General features: G+C 53.2%; 1 protein-coding gene across 1 annotated transcript in view; it reads right to left on the bottom strand.

The window, feature by feature from the left end:
• The window catches only part of LOC131206917 (rap1 GTPase-activating protein 1), a 94,744-nt gene that overhangs the window by 4,925 nt on the left and 71,524 nt on the right, over positions 1-18,295 (bottom strand). The window contains exon 3 of the mRNA XM_058199516.1: positions 7,903-7,947. Within this exon, the coding sequence (XP_058055499.1) occupies positions 7,903-7,947 (45 nt within the window). The remainder of the gene's footprint in view (positions 1-7,902; positions 7,948-18,295) is intronic.

Raw genomic sequence — 18,295 nt, 5'->3', positions numbered from 1 at the left:
GGTGGGCAGCGGCGGCTATCACTGGGGTCTGGGTGCTTTCTAGACCGTGATATTGCAGGTTTTCGCATTAAATTGACCGTTCTGTGTTTATGTGGCCAGCCCGGCCCGGCCAGGAGCCTGAACAAGCACGCAGCAGCAGATTAAACTTAAGCCGGTTCTCGTCTCGGACCTTCGGAGAGTTTATTTAGCGAAGGGTCCTCTCTGCTCGCCCGTGCAGTAACGCCCTTTCCTTTCCGTTTTCTCGTCCGCACCCGGGGGGTGGGTAAGGGACCAACTTCCGATTCCACACAGCACAATTAATAGCCGCCAGTTGCCGCTCACCCAAGCGCGCGATACGATCCCCGCGCTCTCGCGTATTACGAAAACATACTACATATCTGATCGAGTGCCGAGGCACAGCCATGACACAAAGAAGGGACAAAAAAAACCGCTCGGCAGGAAACAAATAGAAGTTAAACTCGGGGAGACTCGCTGAACCGTGTCCACCACACCGGGCCAGGCTGGCCGGTTGAAGGCCAGACGTCCCCGAAGAAGGAGCGCATTTCTTGCGATTCCGTCCCGTCCGCCCGCCCGTCCGTCCGGCGCATGGTGGGAAAACGCCCAACCCGAACACAATTCCCGGGCCGACCGACCGATCTGCATAATCATAATTGAATGTGGGAAACCCGGAGCCCGACTGCTTCGGTCCCTGGGAGCAAATAGCCACGGTTTCACTTCGCTGGCCAAAGGCGGTTGCCGCAGGGCGCGAGGTGTTGGCAGAAGAAATTCTTTAACTTCCCCACCCGGTTTCCCCTCGAGAAAGAAGGCCTCCCTTCTTTCACTCTCCGGGCCACAGGCCGCGAAGTTTTCCGGACCGTGGCTACCCTGTGGTCGCCATGGTAACGGTGGGGCGTAAACAAACTAGCTTCACATAACCGCAAGCCTTTTTTGGGGGGGTTCCTGCCGCTTTCGGGGAAATCCATCTCAAACCCGGAACCTTCATCCGGTTGACCGATAAACGGTCAATGGTTCTGCATTGTTCTAACCGTTGAGACCAGTTAAGATTGGAGACCCTATTGAGAATTTGAAGCTCGGCTTTCGAGTCGAGCTTTTTAATGAGAACCTCAGTCAAAGTATTGAATTGGACCAGATAGGGAGAATGTAAGTAACTTTGGGCTTCTTTTCGCTTCATTTTTAAACTTTATTCTTTATTCAATGGTCTAATAAAAGATGGTCATTGTTGACAGGTGTCTTGTCTTTCTCAAGGAACCGAGCAAGGATAGCCCTTTCATCATGCAGTTTCTTATGTCCTTGGTCAAGTCTCGGCGGCAACTTGTAAGGACTAATCCAAGAAGACATCGAGATGATTCGCGGGGAGTTTTCGCGGGGATTACCGTTTTTAACATTACAGTAATTACAGTTTCTATTACTATAATACATCAAAACAACTTATCCTTATGGCTGAGGTCCTTATGGCTGAGGTCTAGGAGCGCTTTACGGCCGAACTGGGGTAGTGTTCCAATGGTGTCAAGACCTAGTTGGCACTTAATTTTAAGTACTAAATACAAAACAGAGAAGGAACCCAAAACTAGATACAGAAGGGTCGATCAAGATTGTATAGTGGGTCAAGACTTGAGGACGATTGGCTAGACTAGACATTCAAAAAGACATTCAACTCAGACAACAGATACCGCATAACCTAATCAGGTGGCGACAAGTGAACTAAAAGACCCGGGATACTAAGCGCCTATTTGACAGCGAGCGAATGCCAAGTAAGAGCCAAGTTCTTGAGTCAGTTCTCGAGACAACGACCTTCGCCAAACCTTCTCCGAACAGCCTCGAGATCGCATCTTCCCAACTAGTTGATACTAAAGCCATTCAGCCTACGGTCGAATCGGTCGAACTTTTGATAAATAAAGCCTGGCCGGCTGGCTGCCAACCGACCGGAAGTCTTCGCCGTCAGCTGCCTCACCATTCGATGGTGGGGTTTTTTCAGACGCTTCACGGTTGGCCGGCTGCACATCGAGCGACCGAAGCGATAATGTAATGACGCTTCGCCTCCACACTACATAAGCGGCGCGGTTTTAGCAGCTTTTTAAAATCCACCTTCAGCGAACGGGAGCGGAACAAATGGAATATCCTGCGCCCGCGGCCACACCACCGATTTCGGTCGAAGAGAGGAGAGAGAAAATGTGTGATTAATGTGCCGAGCCGCCCTACCCCCGGTCGGTTTCGTCCCTTCAATTCCCATCCATTGTCGAGGCCTAACTACCAGGGCGCTGCTGCTGCTGCCGGAAGGAAGGAAGGATCCGTTTCGTGTTTCGTCTCCTTTTTCATACATATTCATCCCTCGGCACGTCCTGCCCGGCGGGCCACTTTGCCGCACTTGCCACTTGGCACTTCCGCCGGCCGGCGGTGTACACGAGAAATTAATTTCCCCAGTCCCGGGCCGGTCGTTTGAAGTGGGTTCCGTTATTGTCGACTTCCGGTCCGGGGCGTGGGATTGAGCGGCCGGAGGCCGGAGTATGGAAGGATCCTGGGCTACCTGCGACGTGTTATCCTGTCTGCCGGCTGGCCGGTTTTGCACACACATTTTCCGGTGTCTCGGGTTCTATCAGTTCCACACGCAAAAAATCACGAACCTTGGCACCACGGCGAAGGTCCGCTTCCGCGGGTACGTGACCGGGGTGCAGGATGGAAGATCAGGGCAGGATGGTGGATTCATTCTTCAACACGCGCGGCGCAGAGTTATGGAATCAATATTCATTCCGCTCAAACCCACGCGATGGCCTCTCCGAGAGCGCGATGCCGAGATAGGGTCGACGAGCCAGGAGGTTCGCCCACCACGGCTCCGGCTCCGGAGGCCGTTCTATGAGCGATTAGATCGATGTACCCACAACCACTTGGGGGCCTGGCCTGAATTGAACCGAATTGAGGTCGACCGACGGGCAATTTGTTTTCCATTTCCCTAAACGAATCGGGTGGTGCATCCGATGCAGGCAAAAAGCTCCGGTAAAACAGGACACACCGTGCCGCGCGGTTCCAGATTTACGGCGCATAAAAATAAATCCCGGACCCGGCGGTGGCGGCGTCAGGGAGGCTCACTCCCACACAGACCGGCGCCCCGTCGGTGGGGGACTAATGAAAGGGCCCGTCGGGGCCAGGCTGTTTCATCGAGAAGCTTAGACAGAGCATAACGACCGACATTTGCATGTGGGCCCCTTGCAGGCTCCGGATGGATAGGGTGGAAAATTTACGAGCCTAGATCAAAATCTTCGTGGTCGCTAGGGCGGCCCGGGATGGCCCGGGATGATATGCGGCAGAACAATTTATCAAACATATACAAAAAAACACAATAGAAGCCAACAACCGACTCGGCGGTGCAGAGAGACCCTCATGCTTCGTACGGGAATCATAATTCTGCATTGTCTTCGGAGCAGCCAAGATGCCCGCGGGGCGGGCCTCTACCTGGCCATGTCGCAAGAAGGCGACCAAAGTCGTAATTAAGTTATGTCAGGTCGACTCCACCTCGAAGGGGGCGACGAGGCGGCACCCGAGATGATGCCCTGGCCCTGAGCGGCACACGGATACGGAATTGTGAGTCGTGGTTCCTTCTTCTTGGCTTGGCTGGCCTCCTGGCCTGGCCTGCCGTCGTCGTGGCCACCGAAGCGTGCTTCCTTCTTACTTGTCGTTAATCATCGTCGCTCGTCTCGCTTTTGCGAGTCGTCATTCTGGAGTCCCCAGACACGGAGAAGGCGGACTGGCCGCAGCAGTCAGAGTCCCCGTGCGCGTCGATTGGCGATTCATCCTACATAGAAAGCCCCCGTCGTCCGCGTCGTGCTTTGCTTATTTATTGCGCTTGGCTTCGTTTAAATCTTTACCAGGCGCGCCCCGGGCGGCAGCGTTGCAACATTGGCCCCGGTGCGAATTTCTGCATCGGTTTCGAGCGTGCCAGGCATTCTGGAGGAGCCCTGGGCCCGCTCCTGGGCCTGTTTGTGGTGTGTTCCGGAGAGTTTGAGAGATGTTGCAGGGGGCCATAAAATGGTAAAACACACTCACGGCCACTGAGCGCTACTGCTTTGGCCAACTGCAACAACCAGTACCAGCACGTCTACCAGTTTACGACGTCACACGGCACGGGCAGCCTTACATAAAACCTGAACTTGAGCGCACTCGAGCGTTGCGGCCGCCGTCGAGGCGGAAAATAGGCGGGTGGTTCGTTTTTCCGTCGGCTCATCACCACAGCTCAGGGGGCTCGGCTCCTAAAAAAAACGCCAGGGACCCTAAACACTCGAGGAAACGAGATCTGAAGTGGCCTGGCTAGCGGCGCCAGGTGCACACTTTGGGGCTGCAACTTTTCCAACATAAACAACCACAGCTCCGGTCTCGCTCCGGACAGGAACACAAAGTTTGGAACGGCAAATTACCGACCGACCGACTCCGACTTGAAGCGCGTCCCGTGGTTGCGCTTCGGTGCACATGCAGGGCTTCCTGGGACCTCTCTCGGTGGGACACTCTAACAGGATCCCGGGACGGCCGGGTCGGTCCCCTTCTTATCGGCTTGTCCGCGCGGATCTGTGATTGATTTATTGATTCAGCCCCTCAGCGCGCTGTCACTGACGGTCTTCTCGATTTCCATAAAAAGGGTGGTCGCTCCATAAACAGTCCACGGGCGGGTTGATAAGAACCGCGAACCCCTGGCCTGGGCACGAAAATCAACAAACTTTCCACCCGCGTCTCGGGTGTGGCCACAGAGGCAGACCACAGGCCAGGTGAAAAAGGGAAGCGATCCCCGGGCGACGATGATGATGGACACACGACAGAGACCACTTCCCGTTCGCTGGCTCTGATGTTGGACATACTTTCCCTTTTCTTCTAAAAATAACAATCCCGAAACGGCGGAGGGCGCTGTGGCGCTCACTGCGCGAAGTGACGTGTCCGGACGGGTCGGTCCACAAACATTTGGAAGAGGATGTGCAGCTGCTGCGGCGATGACCGAGGAATGCCACAATCTTCACACGTTTTTTGGGTGACTCTCTCCGAGTGCTATATTTATGGCCAGCGTCTCGTGCATCGATTGGAAAGCGAGCGGTCCGCGTTCTTAAGTGAGTGGTCATAGGTCACCTCTCCAGGCGCTGTTACTTCATCATTTGCGCAAGATTCCGTTCCGCCCATTCTAGGCCACGAGGAGGAGGCCACAATCCGATCCAGACCGATGATGGATTAATGGCGGTAAAATTCAAACACGAACCCCTTCGGTAGCCCGGGATGTCCCGCCGCCGCCGCCGGTGTCGTCGTCGTGATTGATTACGGCCACCCCTGTTTCATCATCTCCACGGGGCCATCCAGAAGTCCGGGAGCCCGGGGGAGTCAAGTCCGCTGCCGGTCGGTCCTGCCTGGAAGGCGTGTTCGGTGTCGTTAAAAATAAAACAAATAACTCCGATTAAAACGGGACACCCGGTTGCACCGAAATGGCCGTCTGGTGACCTTTAGCTGTTATCGTTGGGCGAAATTGGATCGCCTTCTGGTCGCGCCCCGAATAATCATTCTTCTGCCGTTCCGTGCCGAGTGGCCGAAAATGGAGAAGAAGTGGTTTCTGGCGAAACTGGAGATGCGATATTTGCGAAGTTTTGGGGCCCATGCAACCCATTCCGATAGCGACGTTTGGTGTGATAAGCTTTTGCACGACGCGATCCGAATTTAAATACTACCGGGGGCCAAAAATGGCACGAATCCTGGCTAAACTCAAGAGACCGATCCGTGGACCCCCTTTTAGAGTCGATAGTTGAGATCGGAACCGCAACGGAGAATGTGTTGAATGCTATTCCCAAAGAGATCTTTTTGGACCCTTTCGAAAATCGGAACAAATGTAGTCGTAGATGTATTGCATGGAGTGCACGGAATGAGAATGAGGACATAGATGTAGAAGAACTAAGAAAACTTTTCCGAGTTATAAGCGAATTCCGGTAAATTTTAGGAACCGATTCTTGGTGGGACCAAACCTCAATTGAGCGAGGAGCGCCGATGATGGCATAGGCTCCATTCAATTACTCATCGCCATTAGGGAGCCATTAGTTGCCTGACGTCACTTCACTAGCTAGAACCACGTAAGGCCACGCGATAAACCCAGCACCAAGGTAAGACCCCGCCGTGTTCAAGAACTTCGTGGTCGATGGGCGGCCACAAACAAGACTCCCGCTTCGCCCGGGGTTTCGTCGATTCACCAATTTTTGGTCCCACGCCGTTATCACCTACCGTTCACCTTCACATGGCCATTGAGAATTGGAGGCCCCAAAATGGTGCAATTTTTTCGCGACAAACAAAAACCCGCGATTTTGATGGATTTTCTGACACCAAAGGCCAGGTGCCGTGATGGTCGTCGTTATGTCATTACCGGGGGGGGCAGGAACTAGGACTGCGCACCTTAAGCTCATTAGCCAGGTCATCAGCCTTTTTGGGAGAAGCTTCCTTCGCCGGGTGGGGGGCCGTAATGTGACTATAATTACAACGATCGTACTGTTCCCGCCTCGGACGCGGTCCATCATTTCCGGAGTGTGGCATCAAGTGACTTCCGTTCACGCTTGGGGACACTTTCACAGGACCACCGGCACCATCTTCGACCGGCGGGTGGTCGATTGTTTGTGTTGCAATTACGGAGCGGACCACTCGCGTGAAGACCGCAGCTTTAATTGTTTCCAGCGATTCCGAGCCCGACACATGTTGGCGCCTCTTTCCCATACTGTACCGTGGCTGCCGCCTTTGCGAAGACACAATGGAAAGTTGGCGCATTTAGAGCCCATCGATGGGCTGGTGTTGCATCGCGCCGGGCCACACCATCATAACCACCACCATCGTCATCGCCACCCATCATCATCACCATCATTAGGCGATCAGAAAGCGCTCGGGTTAAGTTTCGCGCCCTCAGTTCCCATTCATTAGGAGCATAATTGGGGTGCGTGCGCGTTTACATTGGCCAGATCGACGCTCTCACTGCTCATCACTTATGGCACTCGCATGCAAACCCCGCATCGCACGGATTATGTAAAGGGTGCCTCGAAGACGCTTCGCTTTCGGGCTCATTGGCCAGGGTGGTGAGAGAGAGAGTGTCTTGGAATGCACCCTCCTCGTGGCTGGGAAGAAAGCTGGCTGGGAACGCGCGTGACTGTGGCAGTGTGCCGAGGGAACCCTTTCGAAGCCCTTCGGTGAACTATTGCACCATTTATGCGTGCCTCTGTCTGAGGCCTTTTAGCATCCTCTCCGCGCTCCCATCAGCCACAATGCACTTATTACGCGAAAAAGATTGCCACGGCGACGACCATCAGTGCCCGGGATGAGCCACGACACTGTTGTCGCAATTCTTTCCTAGCAACAAAATGGCGGCACAACAAAAAAGAGATCCCCACACGGATCCCGCCGAGTAACCATCCGAATGTGGTGGTTGGAAAATGGCCAACTCGTGTCGAAAACAGTTTTCCACCAAAAAACAAGAGGCAAAAGTTCGCCGCCGGAACTGGGACCGAAAACAACATCCCGGCCCAGCCCAGCCAGGAAGCAATGAAGTGCACTTCCCTGTCGCGGCCGTTGTTGACGGAAACTTGTTCCCGGGGAGCCGTTCCGTTGTTCCGTGAAGGGGTCCTCTCTGTCTGAATTGATATTAAATTTTTTCGATTTCACATTCAATACGCTGTTGTACGCTGCGCTGGCAGGATTCGCGGGAACCGGAAGTTCGGGACACAATTTATGATCTCCACAGCTCCGACTCGCGGACAAGCCGGTGGATTGTTTGCGAGGGACTCATCGATCCAGGGCCCCGGGCTCCAAAACCTTGTGCATAAATTAGGCGGACTTCAAACGGCGCATTTTTTGTCGCTGCGCCGCGGTGCTTCCTGTAAAAGGGATCCCTTCTGCTGGCTGACTACTTACAATGCACATCATTCGAGTTTTCGTGCCCGTTCCAACGGTACGCACCTGCAACGAGAGAAAGAAAGGCGATTGTAGTTTGTGGGCTACATCAATTTTCCCGTCCCCGAAAAAAAGAACCCTTTTTCGATTCAAACTTTGGATGAAAGTTACGGTGTCCAGCGCCCGGCCGGCGCTGGAGTCTGCGTCTCTGCGACGGGGCGCACACCCAAATTAGCCCACTTTCCACCGAGCGCGCGCTGCTTTAGATAAAAATCGCCCATTAAAAGGCACGTGTGGTCGTAATTCGAACGAAACCCCTAAACTGCGCGCGCGGCGAGCGATTTTCCCGGCCCGAGGCTGACCCACTTCTCGCCCTCTTCCCTTCGCCGGTTGAACTAAAACACTCATTTTTGACGAATCGACACTGAGAGGGCGAGGGCCCCGAACGGCCGGCTCTGGGAAAGCGGACCCGCCATCGTCGTAATCGATTATTTTATTCATTAGGAAGAGATGCTTTCCATCTCCGCGCCGGCCTCTTATGGGTCGCCGGTCCACTCCACAAAAACGGTGTCAGCAGAACACGGCTGTCGTTGGAAATCGATGGCGGAGCGCGACATAATTTGATTTCGGTTTGTTGGCCCCCCCCAAAACATTACCATCCACGGCGTGTTCAATTGCGCAGTACACTTTCAGCAGCAACACCCGTGGGTGGGTCCAAGGAATTTGTTCCAAGGCGCGCGCGGCCGTTAATTACACAGGCAGCCGTGGCTCGTAATGGTGATGCTTTTAAGCCCGCCATTTTTTGCCCTCACGGGGTCCGTGTGGAGCGCTGGAGAAATGGTGGATGTTTCGTAAACTTTTCCAATTGATTTCCTACCGATGATTGATTGAACGATTGATTTTCCAACGCGAGATCTGGGCGTTTACAACACACCGACTCGTCGGTGTTTACAGCGGCATTCTGCTACTGTGGTCAAGCAATATCGGGAAATCATCGAGGCGAGCTGTTTTCCCATGAAATGGAGCGTTGGTTGGTACCAATCGACATGGCTCAAATTCGGGTCACTCAAACTGGTTTCCATTAATCCTTTCGATATTCCAACAAGACGATTTTGGGCCATCAATTCTTTGATATTATTCAGCTCTTTAGTTTTATAGCTCTTGGAACCTTTTTTACCACTTATAAACTCCTGTTTTCGATAGAGCTAACCTTCACCGGAAGCCTTCTGCAGCATTTTCAACATTCATTTTCAAATATTTTGAATTTTGAAACAGATGTTGTTGATGAGAGTATTTATTACTTAGAAATAAAAACATTTGTCCCAATCCACTCAAAGATTCAAATTCAAATTTCCCACTATTTTAGGGGCCCCGTGTGGCCACGTTTCAACCCAAATGGAAGTAATTTAGCTCCTTCTCTTCTCTTTACCCCCCCTTCAACGGTGATTCAATCGATTCGTGCCGGGTTTTTGGCGAAGGTCGCACTCCACCTTGTGACGTTGACGGTACGGGGCAGGTTGACGATTGCCCAAAACGCATCATCCCGCGCGGCAATCAGAACTGCATCATCGCGCCCCGTATTGTTTCGGTATGCAGCCGAGGCAACAACGGTGGCGCAAAACCCATTACACCCTGCCAGCCCATCACCACCGGTTCGTGATGATGCCATAAACACGATCATCCTTCGTGAGAATGAACTGGGCTGGGCGGGCGACTAGTGAAACAAATACACCCGCGCGGACCCAACAGCAGCAGCAAAAAAAGGCAGAAACAAATCTAGTTTATTCACGCTTTTCTGTGTGTGGCAACCCGCCCCAGGTTTGTTGGCTTCAGCGCAACAACACACAGATTGACGACGACAGAACGTGAATAAAATATTAGACCGGCAGACAGGCAGATAGACGGGTGGCCGGTTCCCATCGTGCTGTGAAAACCGCGAATCGAAACTAAAGAGATATTTCAAAACAAATCGCCCTCCTGGCCACCCGGTGGCAGATGAGTGGGTCGCCCTCCCCTAGGGGTTGCAAAACATTATCCATTCATGGGCCAACAGCCGCCGAGAGCCTCTGGCCCCGTTTGACACACTGTGACAAATTTGAATCCCCCCCCCACGAGCCACCGGATCGGAGGCCAACACCCAGAGTAGTGCTCCCCGTTTTTGTTACAATTAAACTCGTGATCTGAATTTTAATGTTGCGCGCGCACGCGGACTACGCAACGCGTGCGCAAATCTGCCGCGAGGTGGACACTAAGCCCCGTACGTCAGGCGCTCGCAGGGACACCGTTTGGGGCACAAAAGAAAATATGCTCAATGTGGACGCCTTCGACGGCGCCTTCATTAATCCGCGCGGATGCTCAGACTCAGGCTCTTTCTCACGCAGCTTTTAGTCGGTGCTTTCGTTTTTCACGCCACAACGGAACCCGCCACACCGGGGTTCCCGGCCGGGGCTAATTATTGTGGGCGATTGTCACTTTCTCGCCAGTGTGACGTCAGGGGGACCGCTGCCGCCGCCGAGGAAAGTTTCACTTTTCTCGCCTTCACTCGGCGGTTCAGTATTCGCGTGCATAAACACCCCGGCGGACCGGGCCTCTGTGCTTTCGGATTCACTTTTTTGCTGCCCCGGACACACTGTCGCTTTCGATTTGTTCGGAAACAATTTAGCGATTGTCCACCCACCCGGGCCCAACACAATGGACCTCCACCATCACGTCGCATTAGCGGAAAAGCTCGCCATTTTGTGTGCAGCCGCCGCCGAGTGAGAGAGATTAATGCGCTACAATTAACAGTGAGATTTATTGGTGACGATAAGTCCAGGCCATGGGGCGACGACAAACAATAGGAAAATCGGCCCCGACAGGCCACTCCCTGCGCGAAACTGTGCCGCCTGTGGCGGATGGCGAAATCGTGGAAAATTTCCTCATGGCGCGTAACCTTTCACAACCCGCCAGCCCTGAGTGTTTTTGGGATGGTCAGGTTCTGAGCTCGAGTCAGGCTTACGATGGCGGCTCCGAAATTAATTGTCCGACACTCTATCGGCAATTTATTGACTCTCTACAACCACGCGCCCCAGCCCTGGGGCCGACCGAGTGATCTTGACCGAGCTTAAATTAAATCCGCCGATCCGCACGACACGGCGCCAGCGCCAGGGCGTGAAAATTCCTCACAAATCACGCACCACAAAACACAGCGCGTTCGAAGACGAGGAGGATCGGTCGGTCGGTTGCGGATAGATTTATCGTGACGTGGCTACGAAACCGTTCGCATCCGTCCTGTGGCAGATAATGTGAGGGCTCTGTGTCTGGGGGCAGGGTGGATTCTACTACGCAGCGCAATAGAGTTCCGATTGTGCAACTCACAAGCGGTGGCCATTGTGTGCAGCGGGACACATTAATTATATGCAAAAGGAAGTGCCGCCACAGGAGCTTGCATATTAATTATGGGCGGGCTATCAAAAAAAAAGGGGGCTGTGGACAAGGCATGCCGATTATGTGGTCCACGGTGGCCACTTTCCAAGGAGAACTTTGCATAAACCAATACAGATTATTTACCGCCCGGGGGGGCTCTGTTTTTCACGAATGACCTTCTGATCACCTCCAAACAGGGGAGCAGATTGTTATCAAAGGGAAGGTGGTTCCAGGCATGGGTCCGTGGCCTGAGATGAGGTCGACAGAATGTCCTCTCGCGGTGAGGCGCAGTATGAGTCACACACCCGACCAGAGTTCTCTGTGTCTCTGCGGTTTACATAAAAGAGTTGCGCCGGGCGATCGAGGATCGCATCGAAGTGCGGAGTAAGCAGTTAATGGCCACGCCAACACAACGGTATATCGGAATAAAATCTTCGACATCATCGCGACTCGCGACTCGCGACTGACTCACGTTCACTTTACCGTCGCGGATTGATTGATTCCGTTCCGGACCCACACACAAACACGGAGGTCCGTTTCCTGTCTAATGTTTTTCATTAGAAATTCACTCGAACGGCATTAAAATCGGGCGGGCGATCGGCTTGACAATGACAAACAACGTGTGGGCACACAGACACAGACCCATTATCAAATCGATTTATCACCGGGAGGAGGTGCGAAACAAATCGTTGCCTGGCGCGGGCGGCTCGGCCAACCGGAACCGCAACAAACTGCGCGATGCGAATGATTTTGCATTTTATTGGCCACCATTAGACCGACCCGTGTTCCGCCGCCGTGCGCGCCCAGGAAGGAAAGGGATTTCGCGCAATCGATCGCGATGCTGATCGAGTCAGAGTCGAGTTCCACGACGGGGGGCCGACTGTCAAAATCGCTCAAGAAACCCAGAAAGTCGAAAGATTAGAAAGTAAGGCGGCGATCAGAAGCACCACCGAAAGTGATCGACTTTTCGACTCTCACTCGATCGCTCGCCGTGTGACGTGCATAATTACCGGGGCTCATCGAGCCCAATCACCCAGCTCACGGCGCTTTCGTGAGCTTTCGAACCCTGCGATTTCTTGGCCGATAAGCGGCAGAGCGGCTCCGAGATGGCTTATTAGTCGCTGCGCTTCTCACTCTATTAACATTCCCCCGCGATCGCGATCGCGTAATTTATGATCATCCTCTCGAGCGCGCGTGTATGTTTGAAAGCGAACTTCCAAAACCCCCTTCCGTTCCGAACCGAACGGACCCCGAACATTGCTCTAAATTTGGTTTTATGTAGTTCGCGCGCCCGGCAAGAATTCGTCGCGTCGATCGGCGCTGATTGGGATTCCGGTTCGAGTCTGTTTTTTTTTCCTGTCCACAAGCGAAGAAACAAACCGAACCGAGAATCCAGAGTAAATAACCCGCGGCCCATCGTCGGAATGCCGTCGGACGGTGTTGTGGCCGTTTTTTCTGCTTCCTGCGGTCTCTCTGTGGTCCCGTTCGGCGCGCATTAGGTCAGTGTTTAACGGGTTTCGGATCGGAAGCTCGATCGCTAGGCACGATCTCCCCGGGTAACAAGGCTCGACCAGAAGCTGAACCGAAAATTGATGACCGCGCACGATCGTGATTTTGTTGATTTGCGCGGGAATTATAGACCTCATTTTCGGTGAGCCACCAACTAACTTACCGCCCGAGCAGGGAGCACACGGCTTCTTGCGTGGCGCGGAGACCAAACACCCATCCCATGGTCTAGCATCTGCTTTCACCGGACTCCACCGGTGCTAAAATTACCGCGAAAGTACCCCTTTTTTCGACGTGATTTACCGTTCACCTCGGAGAGGCCTGAGAGAGCTGCAGCGAAATGCGTTCGACGCGCTCAAACTGGCTGTTCGCGGTTAGGTCTGGTCTGGGATTATCACGGAAGAACCGAGACCGAGAATCGAACACGGATTGCAGCGGGATGCAGAGCTAATGAGTTTGGCGCAACACAACAATCTATGCTCCTCTTTATGATGGGACGCCGTCCTCGGTGTTATGCCTTTTTTGAAATGCCTTTTAAATAACGAGATTTTTTTAAATATAAAATGCAGCCATGTCTATGAATTAGTATAGTATAGTTTAAAAGGTACGTTCTTCCTCTTTCAAACGCGTCCAATTTCATTCCAATCGGATTACTAATAATCGGATTATTAATCGGAAAAGTTATGAACGTTTTTTTTTGGTTCCTGAAGGTGAGCCGATCAACGGGGAACCATTATGTAGAAGTACTGAAACGATCATGGGTAAGAACTACACGAGTACGAACCGAATTCAAGGCACATGGTTTTGTTACACGTCACAAGACCGTCACAGTTAAGGAGTTTTTGAACAAAAAATCAATTTGTGTCACCGTGTGCCTATTTCCTATTCGCTCAGCTCAAATTGGCCATGAAAGGATCCCTTTAACGGACGAGATTCCAGCGATTTAAGCGACTGTAACACGGGTACTAAACCCACTGACACAGAAACACGCATAACTTTTTAATCTGTCATCCGATTGGCATGGAATTGGAGGCGTTTGAAAGATGAAGGAAGCCGTACCTATCAAACTATGAGGGTGATGCATCTAGTGTTTGGATTTTAAACTATCGATTACTTGACATTTAAAACATCAAACTTTATTTTGGAAATTCATTCATTCTTTGTCGTATTTGGGGCTCAAAATATGCACATGCCGTGCAAGAGAAGCCAATGCACCCTCAACGAGTGACTAGGTTTTTGTTTGGTGCCGATTTTGTTCTGATGGCATCATCGTCCCATTTTTCTTCCAAAAGGAAGAAGGAACGTAAGCGTTGATGGCGTATGCTACCGATGGTTGATTGGTTAACTGTATTACTAATAGATATGGCTGCATTTAATATTGAAACAAACAATTTCGTTACTTAAAAGACAAGACTGCGGTGTTGCGCGTGGCCCTTCGAAACCCCCACTTCGGAACAAACACCCGGGAACACGGCGATCGGTTGTTTAACGAGGCGCGCGCCATCGTTTCCTATAGCCGCAATCGCGATAAGCTCGTTAGTTAAATAACGTACGTTGCGAGTGGAAATCGGGCCACACTGAGTGGCCGGACCGAAGGAGCCCTCCGCCGCTGCCGCCGCCGCCGCCGCCACCGCGGGTTTCATCACTTGTAATTTGGGGAATTTAACACACTTCGACCCAACGGCAGCTTCCGTGTTTCGTCGACCGTTATGAGGTAGCAGCACCGCGCGTAAGGGCCCCAACATCGGCTTATGCCCCAGCCATGGGTTCCCTTTCCCGCGGGGACCATTTCCGATCACGTCGCACCGTCGTTTTCCCCGTCTGTTTTTGTGCGAATCGGCAACTAACAATGTCCCCCGGAAGGGCGAACCACGCGTAAGGCACCGATGCGCAACGGAAGCGTCCGTCTGCGGCAGCGCACGCGGCTTTGGGCTTTTTTACAGGAATTAGTAATTCCTCACGGTGTTGTTTTTTGCCGATGTCGTTGAAACAATTGAATTAACCAGCCCCCGCCGGGGTCCGATGATTCAGCCTCGACTCGATTCAGTGCCTCACCACAACGAGGCGCGCGTTGATTGACACCACCAAATATGAGGTTGTGTCCGAACTTTTTATGATGATTGCCCTCACGGACGGACGGACTCGTATAGAGTCATTCCGATCGCTTCACGCGCAATCAGGATTTATGCTGTCACCGCGGACTACCCCATCATTTGGAGGGTGCCCGGAAACCCGATCGGACGCTGGCGCTGGTCACACATCAACGGAGAGCCACAGAGAGGCGCCCGGCTGGTTTAACTAACAATTCATATATTCTAGCACCGTAAACATGTCAAGTCGTCCCCAAGCCCCCCAATTTGCTCGATCGTCCCTCGCGTCCCTCGCGGCGTAATAATTTTCCTCGTCAACTCCCCGGGTCCGTGGGCGACCACTAAGTCCAATGGGGGTTCCAATGACCATCATTGTTGCGTTCCCAAAAATGGTTGATGGACCACCACAGATTTGCTGTGCGAGGCGCCGCCCTTTTGGGTTTCGCTTTTAATGGGTGCCCCAATTAGGAGCGCGCGCCCCGACACCGACCACAAGACGAAGCATAAATCATGGTCCCGATGAATGGACCCAGCAAGAAACGGGACCGCCAAGGATCTGGTTACTGCATTCATTGTTCCGTCGTCGTCTTCGGTCAGAATTCGGGCAACTCGCGTGGGCCATCTGTTGCATGCGCTGCATCAGGGCGTGATTTGACCCACAGCCAGCCAGCCAGCCAGTCGGGGAAATTTATATTCATATATTATTTTATTGCGACGCCCAACCAGTGGCGACCCGTTCCAGTCTGGGGTCTGTGCGCGATTTGTCCCAATTGATACTTTGTGCCAAGCCCGAGCCCGACGGTTTCATGTTGCGCGCCTCGGAGCGCCGTTATGGGCGTTGGACCGTTGGACCGGGCGACAGAATTAACGTTTCCAGCTTCGGTGAAACATGAAGCCCCGGAGCGGAGCGGAGCGGAGAGGACCTTGACTGGGAACTGGGGATATCATTTTGTGCTAAATGGTATCAGCTTTCAATCAGCAGCAGCAGTCCGGAGTCAGGAGTCCGGAGCCCGCGAACGAGGACCGGAAAACGCACCCACCTCATCATCACGCACCCAATTACCCCATTGTTACACGGGCTCCCACACGGTGGCCGGGGCGTGCAAAAATGACGCCAATGACGTGGGCACATACACACGCGGGCATACAATCACCTACCGCTATACTCTAAACGGCTATGTTGCCGCCGACACGTGTTTGTGTTCCTTGCGCTACCGTTGCGCTCGGTGTCAGCGTGGCGTCAGCGCGCACATAAATTAACGGCCATTCGAATGTCACTAAACGAGTTAACCTTACCCATTTGGCGCACCGCCGAGTGTCAGTGTTACCTATTTGCATTTCCAGCTGACCAGTTGCTGCCGATGATGACGGTGGTGATGATGATGATTGCAGGCGATCGGTGTGAGAGATCGCTTTCTACACCGATCGAGCCGCGCGTCTTGGCGATCGTGGGCCCACACCAACACAAGCACACACGCCGCACGCACCGGAATGTGGGATGATGATTGCAGCGCGGCCGCAACTATCTGTTTCTACGCTCCGCGCCAGCATAGCCACCCGCCGGAGCACCCGAGCTGGTGATATCACCCCGGTTGGGGAGGTTAATAATTTTGCTCACCCCGTGTTGTAAATTCCTCTATCAGCGAAATAAAAGTTTTCAATAAAACTAGACGCCGACCCCCCAGCACAGCATCAAGCGAAACGACCTTTTAAATGGCCGTAAAAGAAAAAACGTAAATGGCCAAGCATAGATAATCCATAAACACGATGCTGCGTGCCCGCATCAGAGAGAGAGAGAGAGAGAGGTCCCATAAAACCCTCCGCAGCTTCTCATATTGCAATTTCCCATTTGTGTGCGTCGGGAGGAAAACATATGGCCGTTTGTTGGCTGCAACCGGGGGAGTGATGAGCAAATCAAACATCGTAAATCCCTCACGGACCCGACCGAACCCCGCGGGATCCTGTTGCCAGTCGGCGCCAGGATAACGGCACCGAGATACTAACGGTTAACGGCCATTGAGTCCATAAAAGCGTCTAATCTTGCACCATTCTCGGTGTTTGAGGCCAACCACCGCCAGTGGCCAGGAATCCCAATTGCGGGCGAACCGTGCCCAAATCGAGTCGGCTTGAAATCAAAACCCTCGACACGGCAGCCACAGTGACACTCACCATCGCTGATTCGTGCGAGAGCTCAAGGTTCAGAAATAAAACGGTTCCCCGCGGTTGTTGCTGCTGCTGCTGCAGAGACGACCGTGATCAACGCCCCTCAGTCACGATCGTCGATGATCCGTCGTCGCGAGAGGCGTGCGCAACCGGTTTTTTTGCCGATGACATTTCGGCGCGCGCGGTATGCGTCGTCGTGACGGGCGGCCGGAGGAGGACCTCAGACCTCAGTGATCACGAACTGAGTAGGAAAGACACACCAAAAAAACACGATACCACCTCGGAAAGGGCTTCCAAAGCTCAACCGGGCCCCGGCGGCGGATGACACAGATATCGGCACGTCCGCCGGATGGGCCCCCTGACCAAACCACACACACAACAACCAACCTAAGAGACGGCCGATTGATGCCCGATCGAGATGCCGACACGGCACCACGGTTGCCGGCGGCCTACATGAATAAATTTTGTAGGTCTCTGCCGCAGGAAGTGAAAGCCACGCTGGTCGGTTCCGGTGGTGGGACCCTCAAGTCGGCACACTTCCGACATACTTCAAAGTTTTGTTTTTGGACCCGCAGGCCAGGTGACGAACTAATTATCCGGACGTGGGTTCTAAACCCGTGAATCCTCGCGGGGTCTCACGGTGCCCTTTTATGCGCCAGCAAGTCCCTCGGAACCAGCACAGGTGTGGGATAGAATTCTTTGCTCTATCTCGCTCTCTGTTGGTTTGTTAAACGCAACGACGCGGCGACAACGCAACCGGAACGGATCGGAAGTAACGAATAGAGGCACAACATCTGCTGCCTATCTCCACTCCACGACGCAGACGATGATGTGGGCCGAGAGCAAGCCGAGGGTCCTGCGGGTCCAACCGTCCGTTCTGGGAAGCATACAAAATTACCATTATGCATACAACGGAACGAAAGACGACGAAAGAGAACGGGGCTTATCGGCCCTCAGCGACGCCGGGCCCTCTCATGGCTTAATCTGCATCCGACACCTCGTCGCCCAAGACGGGTGTCGCGGGCACAAAAAAGGTTCCGCTTCGGAACCGGACTCCATAAACACCGAGACGGAGGCGACGGAAACCTTCTTATCTCGAGGGTCGAGAAAATGCCCAAACCCGGCCCGAGACGATGGCGACGCCTGGCCTCGACTGGTCCGACACCAAACTCGGTCCGTCACCACCTCTCGGAGACACAATATTTTGGCACGTTCGCCGCGTCTTAAACGGAACGCAAATTTGCTAAACA

The sequence above is a fragment of the Anopheles bellator genome, chromosome 2 (genome assembly GCF_943735745.2).
Source record: "Anopheles bellator chromosome 2, idAnoBellAS_SP24_06.2, whole genome shotgun sequence".
NCBI classification, from domain to species: domain Eukaryota; kingdom Metazoa; phylum Arthropoda; class Insecta; order Diptera; family Culicidae; genus Anopheles; species Anopheles bellator.
Note: the sequence above shows the minus strand (reverse complement) of the source record. Positions and strands in the feature narration are given on the sequence as shown.